The sequence below is a fragment of the Cornus florida genome, unplaced genomic scaffold (genome assembly GCF_030987335.1).
Source record: "Cornus florida cultivar Cherokee Brave unplaced genomic scaffold, ASM3098733v1 CherokeeBrave_3.0.0_Hap2_Chr06, whole genome shotgun sequence".
Lineage (NCBI taxonomy): Eukaryota > Viridiplantae > Streptophyta > Magnoliopsida > Cornales > Cornaceae > Cornus > Cornus florida.
In genome coordinates, this window is record NW_026775576.1 from 1,056,234 (window position 1) to 1,072,557 (window position 16,324).

Here is a 16,324-nt window from a genome sequence, read left to right on the forward strand (position 1 = left end):
TCTCCAATCTTGTATCTTGTACCTAAAATATGCCCCAGTATCGTAAGGGTGAGTAACATAAAGCTACTCGTAGGAAATGAGCATGCATCGACCTACATTTTACAAGTGTACATGATTTAATCATTGTGGTTCATTCCACCTAACGTCTATGTCAAAGGTAAGACTTAGGGAGCATCCTAGTTACCTAAGATCATTTATAGCATAAAACACATCCTTTATGCAATTTCAACAACAAAAGAGCATGCTACACATAGTAACAAGATATAACATGCTTACACAAAGCAACCAGATAGAAACATGCTTACACAAAGCAACTAGATATAGATTCTCAAATTTATCAACTTGAAATCTAAATGCTAAATTAACTAAATATAGCAATTTAGTATGGATGTACTTAACAACATCAAATTGCCAATAGCCAAAACCACAGTCACAATATAAACATGATTGATAACTTAGAATTGAATGCGAAAACAAATAGTGAAAGACTTAGACATCAGTCGGATGAGACCGATACAGGGCTAATTTGGAGCTACTAACCCCCAGGTAGCCTACCCAACGCGCGAACTTTTCTGGGCTAATTTAGAGATACTAACCCCTAGGCAGCCTACCCAACGCGCGAACTTTTGACTTAGAAGACTCTTGTCCCCGTACTAGAGCCAAACCCTAGCCATCATGCAATGTCCTGAGTGGTTCTAAAATAAATAGATAAGTTTACAACTTATATACGTATTGAATAGTACACGAAACTACCTTCATGCACAAGTAGGCTGAAACCACACAACACATGCTCTAAATCCACAACTACTATAGGATGACAATGTCGAATCTTCATAGCGCGATTCGTTACGCGCTATAATAACATCACATATCGAATCTTCAGAGTGCGATTCGTTACGCGCTATAACAATATAATTCAATATTGAAACATAACTCATAAATCCATTATAAGTCAAAAGTCATGCTTTAAACATACTATCAATGTCAAATACATGAGTTAATCAATAATACAATAGAAACGGAATTTAATCAATAAACTAATTAAATTCCCTAGGTTTCAAATCTCAATCAAATAGCCTCCAATTAATACATGATAAACAATATAGCATGGTCATTACATACACCACATCAAAACTCGATTAGGCCATAAGAATAATAAAGTGGAATTTAATTAAATCATGATAATCAAATCCCTTACTTCTAAAACAATATCAAATGGTTCCAAATTAACATATGCTAGAACATAAGTCATTGTTATCACAAATATCAAGTTAAACACTTAATTAGGCCAATGGAACCCTTAATTAGATTTTAATTAATCATTTTAATTAAAATCTCTAGATTTTCATACTTGTCCAAATGCTCTCAAATTATAGTATGTTAAACAACATGCCAAGACATATTTTAAAAGCATATCACAAGTCAATTTTATGTTAGGTACGGCCATGGGATTTAATCTTTCACAAAAGATAAATCTTAAATAAAATATACAATTCTTATTCAATTAATCCCAATTTAATATATGTTAACAAACATATTAAAACATGATTTTCTAGCATGCCACAATTCTATTCTAAGTTATACACATCCTTGTGAATTAAATTTCATACAAAGAAATAATTAATACTAATTTTCTAGAATCGATACAAGGTATGCAATTAAGTTGTATAATCATACTAAACACTCAATACAACACACACAAAAGCCTAGAACATCCCCTATCTCAATTTGAGATGAAAATCTCAAAAACCACCAAATGGAAACCGCTCCGAATCCGACGAAACTTCTAGGTTTTGTCGGGGACTACACCGTGCACATAACCCCCAAGGAAGCCCCATCAAAATCACAACTTGACTTCAAACCCAAACTCAAAGAATGGTCAGAAATGGGTTCTAATAAGGGTGAAAGAAGCGCGTAGTCAACACGAACACTAAACGCAAAGGCCCTTCTATGTTCTGACGAAGGAATGAAGCTCAAAAGAGGAGAGAGAAGGTGGTAGCCTCCCTTGGGCTGCCATGGAAGCTTCAGGTCATGCAAGAGAGTGGGGAAGGTGAAAAAATAAAATATCTCACCCCCCTTTTATAGCAATCTCAAAAAGTGCCCCGAACGGGCCCCGCCGAGTCCGAAAAAGTGAAATTTGAGCAGACGAGCTCAAATGACAAAACTCTGTGAACAAAAAAGATTCAAAATGAGAAAATATGAATAACGGAAGAAACGGCGTCAAAAACCGAGTCCCGAGAAGAAAGTTATGCCCTAAACAAGTTTGGCGCTGACCGAGACCAAAAATTCTGAAACTGGAAAACAATGACCAGAAGGAATTTCTAAGAGTACCCAACTCGACGAAAAGTGAAAATGAATCCCGTACGAGGATTCAGGCTCAAAACAAGATATTTAGCAATAACTTTTATTAATTACACAATGGCCCCTCCAAAAAGTGAAAACGGCACTAATGGCCCAAAATGAAAATATCTTCCAAAAATATTTTCTTAAAAACCCCGGAAATAAAATATCTTCCAAAGATATTTACAAAAAACACCCTAAGAAAAGAAAATAATTTCAAAGAACTTTGCATCAATGTCCCTATGGACACCGGGAGCAACTAGAGTATTTTCTTGCAAAAGTAAAGATACGTATTTCGTGTAAACCACTTAAGATGGAGATACATGAAGTCAAAAACTAACTTCAAACACAAGAAGTGTGGTTACGCTAACAAAGTGTCAAACGGGGAAAAGACAAAATAGGGACAAGGACGAAAAGTGAATAGTGTCGAAAAATGAAAAATGTGGAAACGACTCGGTTCTCAAAGGAAGTTGTCAATTCACATAAAAGAGTTTCGGAAATCACTCCAGAACACTCGAGACGACACTAAGCGAAGAGGAACTGAACTCAGAAAGGAAAGACAACGGAAAAAAAAAAAATTTGTGAAAATCCGGGTCATTACAGTTGTCCCAAAATACTTATCCACTTACCAAGTTTAAATAACATATTTCACAACTTTCCATACATACCCTTAAAATTTTAAAAAATTTTAAACTTGATTCTATATATATTTAAATTTGAAATGGTATCTTTATAATTTTTTAGGGGAACAATGCAATAATTACATAACTCCTTAAAAAGTTCTATTCCCTTAAAAGGACATCTAATATGGGATGAAGGGAGTGTTATAGTGTTGGCTGCGCATCTATGTCACTATTTTCAACAGTTTATAATCTTAACAATATCTATGGACAGGGAGTTATCTACAAATTTATTTTGTTCGGTTAGAGCAATTTATTTTTTCTTACATTTTTGTGTTCACTTAGTGCAAGGATGCAAATTCAATCAATTGGAGAAGCAAATGATCGTGCGTTGGATTAGCATTGTTGGTGGTTCCGAAGGCACACTAGGATTCGAGGACACTAAGCGTCAGTCATTAAATAAACAACAGATGATTCCGAAGGCTGTAGAATCATTATTAACTCTTGTGCAGAGCGGAGCAGTTCCAAAGGCTTTAATTAGAACTAGTTGTACTCTTTTTCAAAATAGTGAATTGTTTCACTAGAAACTATTAGAGGTTTTCTCCTAAAGATTAGAGGTTTTCTCCGGATGGTATTTCACGTAAAAATGATGGTGTCATCTCTTATTCCCTTTTATTCTACTTCATTACTTCATTTTTATTGTTTCATGTGGTTGATTTATTAAGCATTAATCAATTAAAATAAAAAAAATAATCTAAAAATCAATCAAGCGAGCAAACTATACTTTCTTCTGAGATCAAACTTCCATACCATTTATGCACTGCACAACTCACAATTTTCCAATTTACCCTAAAAATTAATGATGAGTCAAATGTACTTAATTTTATGTGTAGCGTTCTCATCGAATATTTTTTTTATTTTTTTTTTTCCTAGTTAGTACTCAACTACACTTGTCTCTTCTGAGACTTGAATCTCTAACCTCCTTTTGAGAAGTAAGAGACTGATACAGTTAGGTCACTGGCCCTTTGAAGTTTTTGGATCATATGAGCATATATTTCTGCCCTTTTTATGTGCTTCAAAAGGTATGAACCGATAAAAATTAAAATATATGGAATATCGTGGCGTCCATCAAGTTAGGTTAATTGCTTTTGTTTAATTTCAGCAGTGGACTAGGGGTATTTTGGCCATTTAACAGACCAAAGTTATTTTCTTCATTTTGTATCTTTTAAAAGGAAAAAGAAGGGGTGTCCTTGCACCTTAATTGGGTAGAAAGGGGTATGCAGTTTGAACTGTACTAGCAGTGTTTTTATTTTTGGAGAGAGAAGAAAATACTATCAAAGTTTACTAAACTGTATACTGGATTTAAGCCAAACTGGTTGAATGACAAAGATGTATGCAACCAAGCTGATCGATCTATGTAACCCAAATTTGAAGATATGAATATTCTTGAAAATGGTGAAGCAAAGCATAATAAGTTAACCCTCCACGTACGATAAGTCATTTAAAAAGGATTCAAAGTTAAAAAGAGTGAATATATGCTTTGCAGTGGAATTAAGCTAAGAAATCCAAAGAAAGAAGAAGAAGAAGAAGAGAAAGGAGCAAAAGCTTCACTGCCACAGCTTTTAAAGCGCTCATGCAACTTAGCCTACAAAAACCCCCTCACTCATACCATCTTATTCTCACCCCCATCACCTTCCTCCAATCTCCCACTTTCACTTAATTTTTCTAAATTCCCGTTTTTTCGATGGCCAAGACTATCTCCACATCAAATCATAAAGCATTCCATGTTTTGGGGCTGTTTAGTATTCTGCTGTTGATCCAGAAAAGTAGTGCATATGAGTTCAAGGTTGGAGGCTCCAATGGTTGGGCAGTTCCTTCTAATTCCAATGCTCTCAGCTACAATCAGTGGGCAGAAACAAGTCGATTTCAAATTGGAGACACTCTATGTAAGTTTGTTTTTTTTTTTTTTTTTTTTTTTTTTTTTTTTTTTTTTCTCTCTCTCTCTCTCGGAAGGCTAAGCAAACACATACTGTTATGGACCCATGGATCTACCCGGGTGCCCCCCCTAATTTTTTTTCCTAATATTATACCTCCTATTTTTGTCATTTTGATATATATATATATATATGAAATATTATCTTTACCTCACATGAAATTATTAAAAAAATCAATATTCTCTCATCACTGTCCCTGTCTTGCACTGAGGCCCGAACACCGACCTTCCTTTTGGGGAGGAGGGCTTGTAGTATTGTCCATTTGGTTGTAAGACCCTGATGTGATCTAATGTTGTATAAATTATCAAAACCAGCATAGGTAGATCAAAATCAAATTAGAGTCTAAAAAATACACTTAAATTGTACATGTTGCATTGAATTAATTTTCTTGAACTTGTTACTGTTTTGACTGTTTAAAAATTGCAGTGTTTGTGTACCACCCTGAAAACAATGACTCGGTGCTTCATGTATCGGAGGAGGATTACACTAACTGCAATACAGCAACATACCTCCAAAAATATTCTGATGGGCACACTGTTTTCCAGCTCAACCACGCCGGGCATTACTACTTCATAAGTGGAGTGAAGGACAACTGCCTCAAGAACCAAAAGATGGTGGTTGTGGTGATGGCAGATAGAAGCAACAAATCTTCGAGTTCTAACCAAACAAGTGTAGCATCTTCTCCCCCGTCTCCCGCTCCCACTGGTGACGAGTCTCCACCATGGGGGACGGTACAAATAGTCCCATCTCCAGCTCCTGCCACCGAACAGACCCCTTCTCCTCCTCCTCCTCCTCCTCCTCCAAGTGGTGCCTCTTCAGTTGTTTTTTTTTATATCGGTTCGATAGGAGCTCTTGTTGGTTCATCTCTTATTTTAGTTTTCTAAATCCAGGATTTGGTCATTGTTTTATAGCTTGTGTGTTTTTTTGTTTATGATTTTGCACACCTTGGTCTCAGTGTGTTGAACTGAGTCTTTTAAGGGTATTATAAATTGGTGTTTGATATTTATTTGATATTATTGTTGAGGGAATAAACTGAACCTATGTGTGTAGTCTGGGTTGATCAGTACTTTTTCACTATGTAATGAACAATGTATATAGGCAAATAAATTGGTTTTTGTGCTGTGTGGATATAATAAGGAATTTTAGTTCATGTGCATCCTCATCTTTCTTTAGCAATAATAGTCCCCAACCAAAATGCTTGGTTCATGAATTATGAATCTAATGAGGTGAATATATATATATATAAATATATATATGCGCACGCATATGTTTTTGTACCCACCTACGAGATATCGTGTTCTCCCCTCCCTACCAGATAGAGTGTTGTACTGTTGAAAGACATCGATCAATTAAATATTATTATTGTTAATTTTACATCTAATTTTCTTTATATTCCTCTTTTTTCTTTTTCTTTTTTTGAGAAAATTATGACTAATTTATTTAATTATTTTCGTCAATTTTACATCTAATTATCTTTAGATTCCCCTTTTATTTAGCATGCTTTCTAGAAATTCACGACATATTAATTTAAATTCTAACCCTTTCTCTGTCCATAAATTCTTAGACCAAAATGTATAGAAAAAAAATAATAAAAATAAAAATAAATTTGAACTTGAGCGTCATAAATTTGAATGAAAGCTCCCCAGATCAGAAGCGTGTTACCATCATCTCACTCAAACAAAACCCCACCATCTCATGTTGTCCACTAATCTCACATTTGTCAAATTATGAAGTTGATTAAAGTAACACTCCACTAGCCCCTACGGAAACTTGAACTATCAACCTTCTACGAACAATGATTTTGAGTTTAAGGTTGTATTTTGAGTTTTAGATTTGGCTTTTGGGGTTTAGAAGTTCTAGGGTTTTGGGTTTCAGGTTTTGGGATTTAGGGTTTTAGGATTTTGGTTTTTTGGGTTTCAAGATTTAGGGTTTGGGGTTTCAGGTATGGTGTTCTGGGTTAAGCACCACTAGGCCCTTTGGTGGTGATTTTTACGTTAAGTGCTAAGCAACAAGAACACATTGATTCAGTGAGTTTATTAAAATGTCAAGTTTAAACTATATTAATCGGTATATCTATTACATCTAATCCAGTGTAATGTGGGTTAGTGCATATATATATACACACACACACACACACACACACACAAACACATTACCTCCCAGAAAGGTTTGATTTCATATCTCCACCGCCGCACACAAACGTAAGCACTTTATATAAATATTTTATTTGAAGAAACACGGATAATATATACACAACCGATTAAGTTGCTATAATGTAAGTGCAAAAAAGGAAGGCAATTCATATGATGCAGTGATCATTTTCTATATCAGCAATTCAATTGTCTAACAGTTACATTTCTCATGCTTCATTTCAATTTTAGAAAAGGAAAACATCAAAAGTAATTTATAGAAAAGCTTCCCAATTAAAAGGGTATGGAAAATGAATGGTTCTTTTACACACTGACTAATTCATCTTTCTATCAAAAATTTTTGCCTAGTTCGACCTTTTTCATCAGTCTGAGAGTGTTGTGCAGAACTGAGTCCAATATCCCAGCAACCTGATCGCATCAACGCATAAAAGGACGTTTAGAAGAGTATTGGCGAATACTAAATTGTAAAAATAACACAAACCCGAAATGAATGACCAACCGTGAAAACGCCACCGATAATGGCGCACATGTTTGTGATGAAGTGCGAAAAGGACCTGGGATTTTCTGTTATTAAGACCTGATCACAAAAAAAAAAAAAAAGGGGTCTCAAAACAAATAAAGTATAAAGGCACTGAAATATTCACAAGCTGTTTGAGCATTTAGAGGATTGATTAGAAACCTGCATCGGTGACAGCTCAAAATGGAACTTCGCTTCAGGGATATCTACGCTGTGTACCAAACTACTGTGAGCTGTGTACTCGTACTCCTCAACTAATTTATGTTCACGAGATATTACTTCCGTCTTTACAACTTGAAGATAATGCTCTATCTGCAAATTTAATAATCAGAAAACTGCAAAGACTGTATTCCCATTCATACCGGACTGATTAAGGCATGTGATTTACGATGACGAAAACTGCAAGCCCATATAGTCATTGAATATTAAGCACTTCTCACATTCCAAGATTTATTAAGCATCTCAGTTGCAAGAAAGGCTGTGAAATGATTAAAAGCACAAAATGGTGACTACATCTGGCTCACACAACACTTCTCTGGCCTCATCATTAGTGTTTTGGTGCTTTTGTAGTCCTTGTACAATTACCAATATAAAACAAAAAGAGAGCACCAGAAGGATGCCCCACATCCCACATGAGGCAAACAGATTAGTTCTATTTTTCCCAGGAAGCTCTCTCTGTATTTGTGTCTATAGCAACCAATGTTTTAAAAATACCGTGTATAAAATTTTGGTTTTCAGTTTTCACTAACATAAGACCAAAATGTCATCCAACACCTAACCATTCCTAAAACATGTGGTCTCCTAAAATACCATGGTGCTAACCCCAAAACACAAATACCTTACTTTTCTCTAGAGGCGTTACAATCGAGTCCATGGTTCCATGCCCTTCAACAGCATAGACAGAGAAAGGAGAGGAGAGAAAAATGTGTTTTTGTGTTGCACCAACTATTCAACCCTATACATCTCCTTGTGTGTGTCTATATATTTCACCCAATGTCTCAATCACCCACATCCAATGCTGCACTCTTATGACATGCAATTCAACCCAATGTCTCAATCATCAACATACCCAAATCCTCTTATTATTTTAACATTTTGCATCCTTCAAATTCAAATCACACACACACACACACACATATATATTATACTGACATAAAAAGATAAATCCCTAAAAGTTTTTGTGCAAGGGCTGATGCCGTTGATAGTTCAGTAACTGGCGTCAATTTTGATTAAATCAGGGTACCGTTGGATAATTCAAGGAAAGGAGTTGCTGTCTTGGTGAGATTCAAGCTGAAAAGGAAAAGGAAAAGGAAGAGGTGGATTGAGGCGATTGAAGAAGAGCCGAAATGGAGAAGAGAGAACAATCGAGGATGGTTTTCATTTCCCGCAAGGTATAAACAACACAGAAAGCACAAAAGCACCAGGAGGAGGATCCTTCAAGCCCCCCATGTGGCAAAGAGGGGAGTTTATTTTTTCTTTTTTGTTTTTTTCTTTTTATTCCCCGGCAGGTAAGACACTTGCCCTAGTTACTCTCTCTATCACACACACACACCATTGTCCCTATGACCTTCAAATTTCAGATGAGTGCTGGATGAACCAATTAAGTACATAATTTCCAAACATGAAACATCGGACCATAGATATGGTCCTCCCGGTCACTTATCAATTTTTTCAAAATTTTAACTTGGAAAGTGGGAGTAAATAGTTAAACTATAGTCAAACATGAGTCCAGGGACAATACTCAGCAAAAAGCACATTCCTTACCCATCCATATGCTATGCAAATTGTTGAAGTATGTACATTTTAGTCATGCATGTCCAGGTAACAACTTAGACTCCAATCTTTCTTTTTTGGAAGACACTGTTATTAAAGGCTCAAGGCACAACAAGGCACTAGAGGTCCTTTGGAGCCTAGGCGCGAGGCGCACGGTGAGGCGCAAGCCTAAGTGAAGTGAGGTGCACAATTAAAATTTTAAACTATCATAAAAGCATTCATATCTCATAAGTCATATCAATATAGATGAAGAGATAGAAGTAGATGAGAAGAGAGAGAAAGTGTTAAAAAAAGAAAAAGGAGAAAAAAACAGAGCCCGAATAAAATAAAAAAAGGACTGACAGGAAAGAGAACTAGACGAAGAGAGAGAAGTAAACAAAAATGAGAAGAGAGGAGTAGAGGAGAAGAGAGAGAAGAAGAAGAAAGAACTGACATGGCTTTGTCATTCGTCTCTGCAACTAGGGCTTCGTCATTCGTCTCACAGTTTTAACTCTTTCTATGTTCAGTTGACACTTTGACTCTTGGGCTTTCTTATTTGTTAATTCTTTTGAACAAAAGTCCCTTCTCTCATACGCTTAGGCTTTCTTATTTGGTTATTAATTTGCCCAAAGTACCCCTTTGGCTTAAGAAATAAAATAATCATTTATAAAATAAATAAAAAACAATGAGGCGTGCCGCGTGCTTGACAAATAGGACGAGGCGCAACCAAGGCGCGCACCTAGTAAACATCAGTGCACCTGGGATGACATTAGACCTGCGCCTCGAGCCTAGGCGCGCCTTTAACAACACTGAAGACATTACCAAGACTAAGTCCAACACAAGCGGACAATGGAACAATACACTCTAAGCAAATCCTTTATCCACAATTCAATGAATTTATCAATGGAAGATGCACTGGGCAGCAACAAGAGAAGGAACTAGGCAGTATACTAATTGACAAGAACACAGAATAATACAAAAAATATGGTACCAACCCAATCTCACCACATCTCCAAGAAAACCCATGTTACATGGACTCTTCTAAATGCCTGAAGCACTGGTATTGGAGATATCAGATTTGGGTAATGGTATTCGATGAGTTTGTTATGTCTTGCTGGGCATGCACTTAGCAAGCATATCACCACGTCTCCAAGAAAACCCATGTTACATGAACTCTTCTAAATGCCTGAAGCACTGGTATTGGAGATATCAGATTTGGGTAATGGTATTCGATGAGTTTTTTATGTCTTGTTGGGCATGCACTTAGCAAGCATATCACATAATTTAGGCTTGTTATATAACTGATTACAAAACACTTACTATATTGCTTTGCTACAATAGTGATCAAAGCAATTGAAGTATCCATATTGAGCACTATATGTTATATAAGAATCGGCAATGCTAAATAAGCCCAACACTTGGGCCGAGAGCATCCCAACCACGGGATACTCTCATGTGGTCATCCCATGAGTATTCCATAGTTGGGACGATCTTGACCCAACACTTCCATTGAACTGTTCGGCTTGCAAAGCATTTTCCTATAAGAATATCATTGATGGAGAACAAACCATGGCCCGAGAGCTTGAGGCACATGACCCGCACCTACTATTGGAGAAATGAGAAAGAAAGAGTTAGGGATTTTTGTTTATTTATTATTCTTATTTTAATAATGTTTTAATTCTAGGATAATCTAGTAATTTAATATTTTAGGGTTTTATTTTTTGTAGTAGGATTTTATTAAGGGTTTCTTGTTGCCTATATCTATATGGGTTGATACATTGAGAAGTCACCTTCTGATGATTATTGATAATTATATAGAAAGTGATTAAAAATTTCTTCTCTTCTTGCTCGTTCTCTCTCTTATTCTACTTGAACTTTGATATCGAAGCACCCCCTATCTGTCCTGCACCAATTTCAGTATTGGAGCAGAAGATTCACGTTTATTCAGAGCAACGGAAAGTTCCACACTGTTCATGCTGCAAACAAAAATACCCCCCTGTTTAGTCCTGCAAAACCATTACCCTAGCTCATCCTACATCACCTTTCTCCACCACTGTAATAGACTACAACCCAACCCAAAATCCTCCATCATCGAACCATCCATTTGAACCCTAAACCCCTCGTCACCCAAAGCAACCCTAGTCGCCGAAACCATCAACTCATACCCCACCGTCGCAAACCGACCAATGTTGGGAAGCCAAATCCTAGCCGCAAGACCCAATTGCAAGCCCAAACCCCCCATCACCATCGATCACAGAAACCCCTAGCGAACACCAAGCCAACACCCATCGTCGGAACCAGTCGTCGGAGTCGCGTCTCGTCGTCAAAGCATCTTCATATCAAACTCAAAGCCTTTTATTGCTGAACAGACAGTAAACGAACAGGCTCGTCACCAGAATTCTCTGTTGCCATCGTCGTCGGATTCCTCTCTTGCTGTCATCGTCGTTGTCCTCGGGGCATCTCTCTTCATCGTCACACCAAAGCCTCACTGTCAGTTAGTTGTCGCAACCAAAAACTCTGGACGTTCTCTCTCTATGCAAATTAGGGAAAGAAAGGCCGGGTTTACTTTATAACCCAGCTCGACCCACGCTCTGAAACTACATCCCAAATTTACCAATTTAATTCAAAATCAGCCATGTTTGGTTACAGCTTTTGCACTACGCTAGTTCTGGAACCAGTTCAGCCAAAAAAAAAAACAATATATGTATTTCAGTTTTCACAGCCACTGTTGGGTAACTTTCCCCCATTTTTCTTATCTATTTTCACTTGAATATTGAACCTAAATACCTGTGACTATTGTATGAATTTTGGTATAATCAATTTCATTGCATTCGAATTTCTTTCACCTAGAATTTCGCCTGGAATTGCTCACTAAAACCCAAAGTGAGAAGCATCATGCCCCAGACACCAACCCTGTCCCATTGCTATCACCACAAATTCCCAGGTAGGCAAGTAAGTCGTTTACCACTTCTGACATGTTTAGGGTTAGGTCATAAACATGGATCAACTCATTGACGACACACTTCAGAAAGTCATTAGTGAAGCTTTAGCTAAGCCTACCCCAGAGACACTCCAAAATGGGCCTTGCTCAAAAGAACCTGAGCTTGATGAAATGAATTTAAACCCCAAAAGGCATATCTTTACAGAACTACGTCACCAATGTTGTGAGGCTCTCATCACCCTTCTTCCCAAATATAAGTCTTCACATAGACCAATTGCAAGATTTCTGGCCTTGCAGTTCCATTACATTGGATAAGCTAAACATGCATTCGAAGTTTTGGCCAGTCAAATCAACAATGTGAATTTTCCGCCCTGAGCTTGACCTCCAAATTGTGCCCAAAATTGAATTTTTATTCAATTTGGATTTAATAAACCCATCCAACAACAACTTGGGTAGCAAATTTTTTACCAGCACTAAACAAGAACGAATAAATTCATGTTTGTATAGATTTTTCTGGTCTAAAGAGTGCATGCCCCAAGGATTATTTGGCTATAGATGACACTTTGATTGAGATAACAAGTGAAGACCTTGGAAAGGTTCCTTCCATGACAGCTCTTGGCCGCTTGTATTACAATAACATGCCCTTTATTCCCTTCAAACTAAAAGAATGGAAATGCCACAAACCAACAAACCACAACAGCAACATAACAGTATATGCTCCACATGAACCTTTAGGACTATGTTATTAACTTATTACCTCGTGTTGAATCGCATTGAAAGTAGGATCACCCCCTGACGCAGGACAAGTAGTGCTTTGATAGTAACCAAAAAGAAAGAAGGGGATGAGAATGAGAAGATGAGATGAGACTGATGAAGGAGGGGAGAAAATAGACGAAGGAGATGAGAAATCAGACTGAAGGAGGTAGGCTAGAGAGACTGAGGGATTAAGAACAGCAAGAACACGAGGGGGAAGAGATACAAAGAGAGAGAGTTCGCAAACTCACGTAATAATTCAATAATTCTTTAAAACTGTGTTCTCAAACTACAAATGAGCCTTTAAATAGGCAAATTATAAAGCAAACCCTAAAACATAAAAATACCAAATAACCCTGAAATTCAAACATGATAAAAATAACAATTAGCATAAATAAAAACCCTAAATTACTAAAATCCCCATTTTTATTTCTCTTTCCCTCTTCTCCAAAAGTAATGTTGGAACACATGCAACTCACGTGTGCAAATCACACCCTGTTCCCCATCAATTCTCCTCAGCTGAGAAAAACTCTTCTCCGAAGAGTTAAGCAGAAAGTACTCCTCGAAATAGCTCATATCAACATAGCAAGACTCAACTGTAATCCATGAGACGTCTGAAATTGGATAATACATCCATTGTGACTCGCTCTGACCATCAATAATACCCTTAATCCAATTCCAAGGCCATAGCTCACGTGATGGGAGGAGTGAGGACAAGAGTTGCTGCTGAAGAAAATATAATTCCACCTGTAGAAACACATGCTAACAACACAAGAGGCTCGAAGGCACCTCGATTAGGCATCAAATACTCCACATGAAAAAATGGACCAATACTAGTATCTGTTGACAAGTCAAATAAATATGCATTAGGTCCAAACTTATTAGTGATGTGGAAATGTTGAATGCCTTGGGCTTCCAATGAATTGAAGGAATTGTAAGGATAAGGTGGTTGTGGTAAACAAATTATAAGATCATCTCCTTCCAAGAATTTATGATTCCTATGATGAGCATATGCAATAAATTTATAATTTTTATTACTAAAAATAATTTGTCGTCTTATATCGGCATGAAGATCATGGACATACTCGACAAAGGAATCACATATTTTGAATGAACAAGAATGTGGAGGCAGCTAAATAAAGTTGATGGGCTGGTGAAAGAAAATCAGAGGTATAATCTCAAAAGAACAACTTCCAGCAGACCAATTGACCAAGCTATATGCAAACTCCACAACAGAGAACAAAAAGTCCGAAGTGTTTAAGGGCACTCTTACAAGATAACTAACCAACTTTCCTATACCATGATTAACAGCCTCAAATTTTCTGTCAGGACAAAAATGCAAAGGAAAGTTTCAAACTAGTGCCCAGAGATGCCCCAAGTGTTTTCCAAAAATAGCCCGCATACTTAACGTCCCTACCTGAAACAATGGAAGTGTATGAGTCATGAATTCTAACATCCTCTACATGATTATCTAGAATGGGATGACGTGGGACATTAGATTCAGGTGGTTGACTTTTAAACACATTTTCAGATGGAATTGTAAAACTTCTTTTGCCATTTCTCTTGTTAACATGAGTTCATCAACAAAAGGCTGAAGAGAGGGCTTATATTGTGCCTTAGAGTCACTTTCTAATGGCTTTGCGGGATTTAACTTGATATTTTTTCCATTACACTTGAAGGTATACGTGTTCTCTTTACAACAGTGATTCACATTTAAATCACGTATCCATGGGCAACCAAGAAGTACATGGGCCACCTTTATAGATAATAAATCACACCAAATCATGCCAAAGTAGTCACCCATTTGAATTGGAACTAAGCACCTCTCAGAGACCAACAAGGAAGTTTCTCCTACCCAAGCCACTCTATACGGTTGTGGATGAGGCTCGGGTTTGAGTTTCATTCTATTAACACCTGATTTTGATACCACAATTACTGGACTTTCCTTGTCAATGATGATTTTGCAGACTTTATCTCTGCATTGGAGATATGTGTGAAATAGGTTGGTTCTTCTCCAATCATCATTTTCCAAAAGAATGGATGGAACACTTGTCAAGGCATTATTGATGGACTGATCTTCTTTCCAATTTCCTGTGTGGTTATGGATTGGTCCAATTTTATTCATGACATTTAAGTGCTTAGGTTGAGGATACTTGCATTCTAAGACTCGATGTGGTTGAACAACTTGAGGTCTCCTAGCATAATTTTGGACTCAACTCTCTATGAAACTGGTTTTTCTCATTATGAATCATGACAATGGATAATAAAAGAATGCTGATATATTACTCAAATTGAATCAAGTAATCCAAAATTATAAAATACCATAATGCTCATAGTAGAAATTGAAATACAAGAGAGCTTGGCAAAAATAGGCAGAATTTTTTTTTTTTTTTATAAGTGAAATAATTTGCAGAATTTAGTGGTAGTGGTGACGAACAACAAATGGCAGTGAGGTACTGAAGTTTAATAGGTCAAGAAATAATGATTTTCAGTTAAAGTCCGGACCATCTTGCAAATTTATGGACTTCAAGCAGATAAAAGTATTGAATTCAATTTTCAAGTGAAGTAGGCTTACCTTTACCGAAGTCCAATGCAGCTATCCAAACAAAGAAAGCTCCAAAAAGTTTCTCCAAAAGCTGAAGTTGATCAATCCCACTTTGAAATAATTTTCTGAATTTTTTTTTTTCTTGGGTTCTGCTGCACTGTTTTCCTGTTGAAGATTGCTGAACTGTTTCTGGGCTGGTTTTAGAATTGGCCAAACCAATCTGATCCAATTCTCTTGACTGCTGTTTCTTTTCTTTTCTTTTCTTTTTCTGTTTCTGGATCACTGTTGTACTGGGCTGACCTTGTTCTGAACTTGCTTCCTAGACTGGGTCAAATTGTTTTAATTGATTTGGGGCGGGTAGGATCTGGTTTATTAGAGAAACCAAATCTATCCTTTCCAAACCAATTCTGATTTTCAAATCTGATCTTTCCAAACCAGAAGGTATAATCCAAAGTTGACTTTCCAAATTCAGTCGCGCTGAAATTTTGGTGACAATATTGCAATAATCCAAAATTGACTTTCCAAAATCAGTGGCGCTGAAATTTTGGTGACAATAACGATCTCAAAGATTGCAATAATCCAAAGTTGATTTTCCAAAATCAATCCCTGAATTCTGTGCTGAAGTGGTGGCGATACTGACAATAACCAAATTTGACTTACCAAAATCAAACACTGAATTCTCGGCTGAAGTTGCGACGCGAAAGATGGCAGC

General features: G+C 36.8%; 2 protein-coding genes across 2 annotated transcripts in view; one reads left to right on the forward strand and one right to left on the reverse strand.

Moving 5' to 3' along the window:
- Positions 1-4,536: 4,536 nt before the first annotated feature.
- Positions 4,537-6,090, forward strand: LOC132311046 (early nodulin-like protein 9). Its single transcript, XM_059808742.1, has 2 exons — positions 4,537-4,906; positions 5,381-6,090. Exons 1-2 carry the CDS (start codon positions 4,705-4,707, stop codon positions 5,836-5,838), a joined length of 660 nt encoding a protein of 219 aa, XP_059664725.1. The 5' UTR covers positions 4,537-4,704; the 3' UTR covers positions 5,839-6,090.
- Positions 6,091-7,244: 1,154 nt separating this feature from the next.
- LOC132311045 (protein disulfide isomerase-like 5-4) overlaps positions 7,245-16,324 on the reverse strand; it is a 40,885-nt gene continuing 31,805 nt past the window's right edge. The window contains exons 13-15 of the mRNA XM_059808741.1: positions 7,784-7,933; positions 7,604-7,681; positions 7,245-7,512 (exon numbers count right to left, since the gene is read on the reverse strand). Of these exons, the coding sequence (XP_059664724.1) occupies positions 7,435-7,512; positions 7,604-7,681; positions 7,784-7,933 (306 nt within the window). The 3' untranslated portion in view covers positions 7,245-7,434. The remainder of the gene's footprint in view (positions 7,513-7,603; positions 7,682-7,783; positions 7,934-16,324) is intronic.

Coding starts and splice junctions, on each gene's coding strand:
- LOC132311046 (XM_059808742.1), top strand. CDS start 4,705: ATGGCCAAGACTATCTCCACATCAAATCATAAAGCATTCCATGTTTTG. Junction 4,907..5,380: donor TCAAATTGGAGACACTCTAT/GTAAGTTTGTTT, acceptor TAAAAATTGCAG/TGTTTGTGTACCACCCTGAA.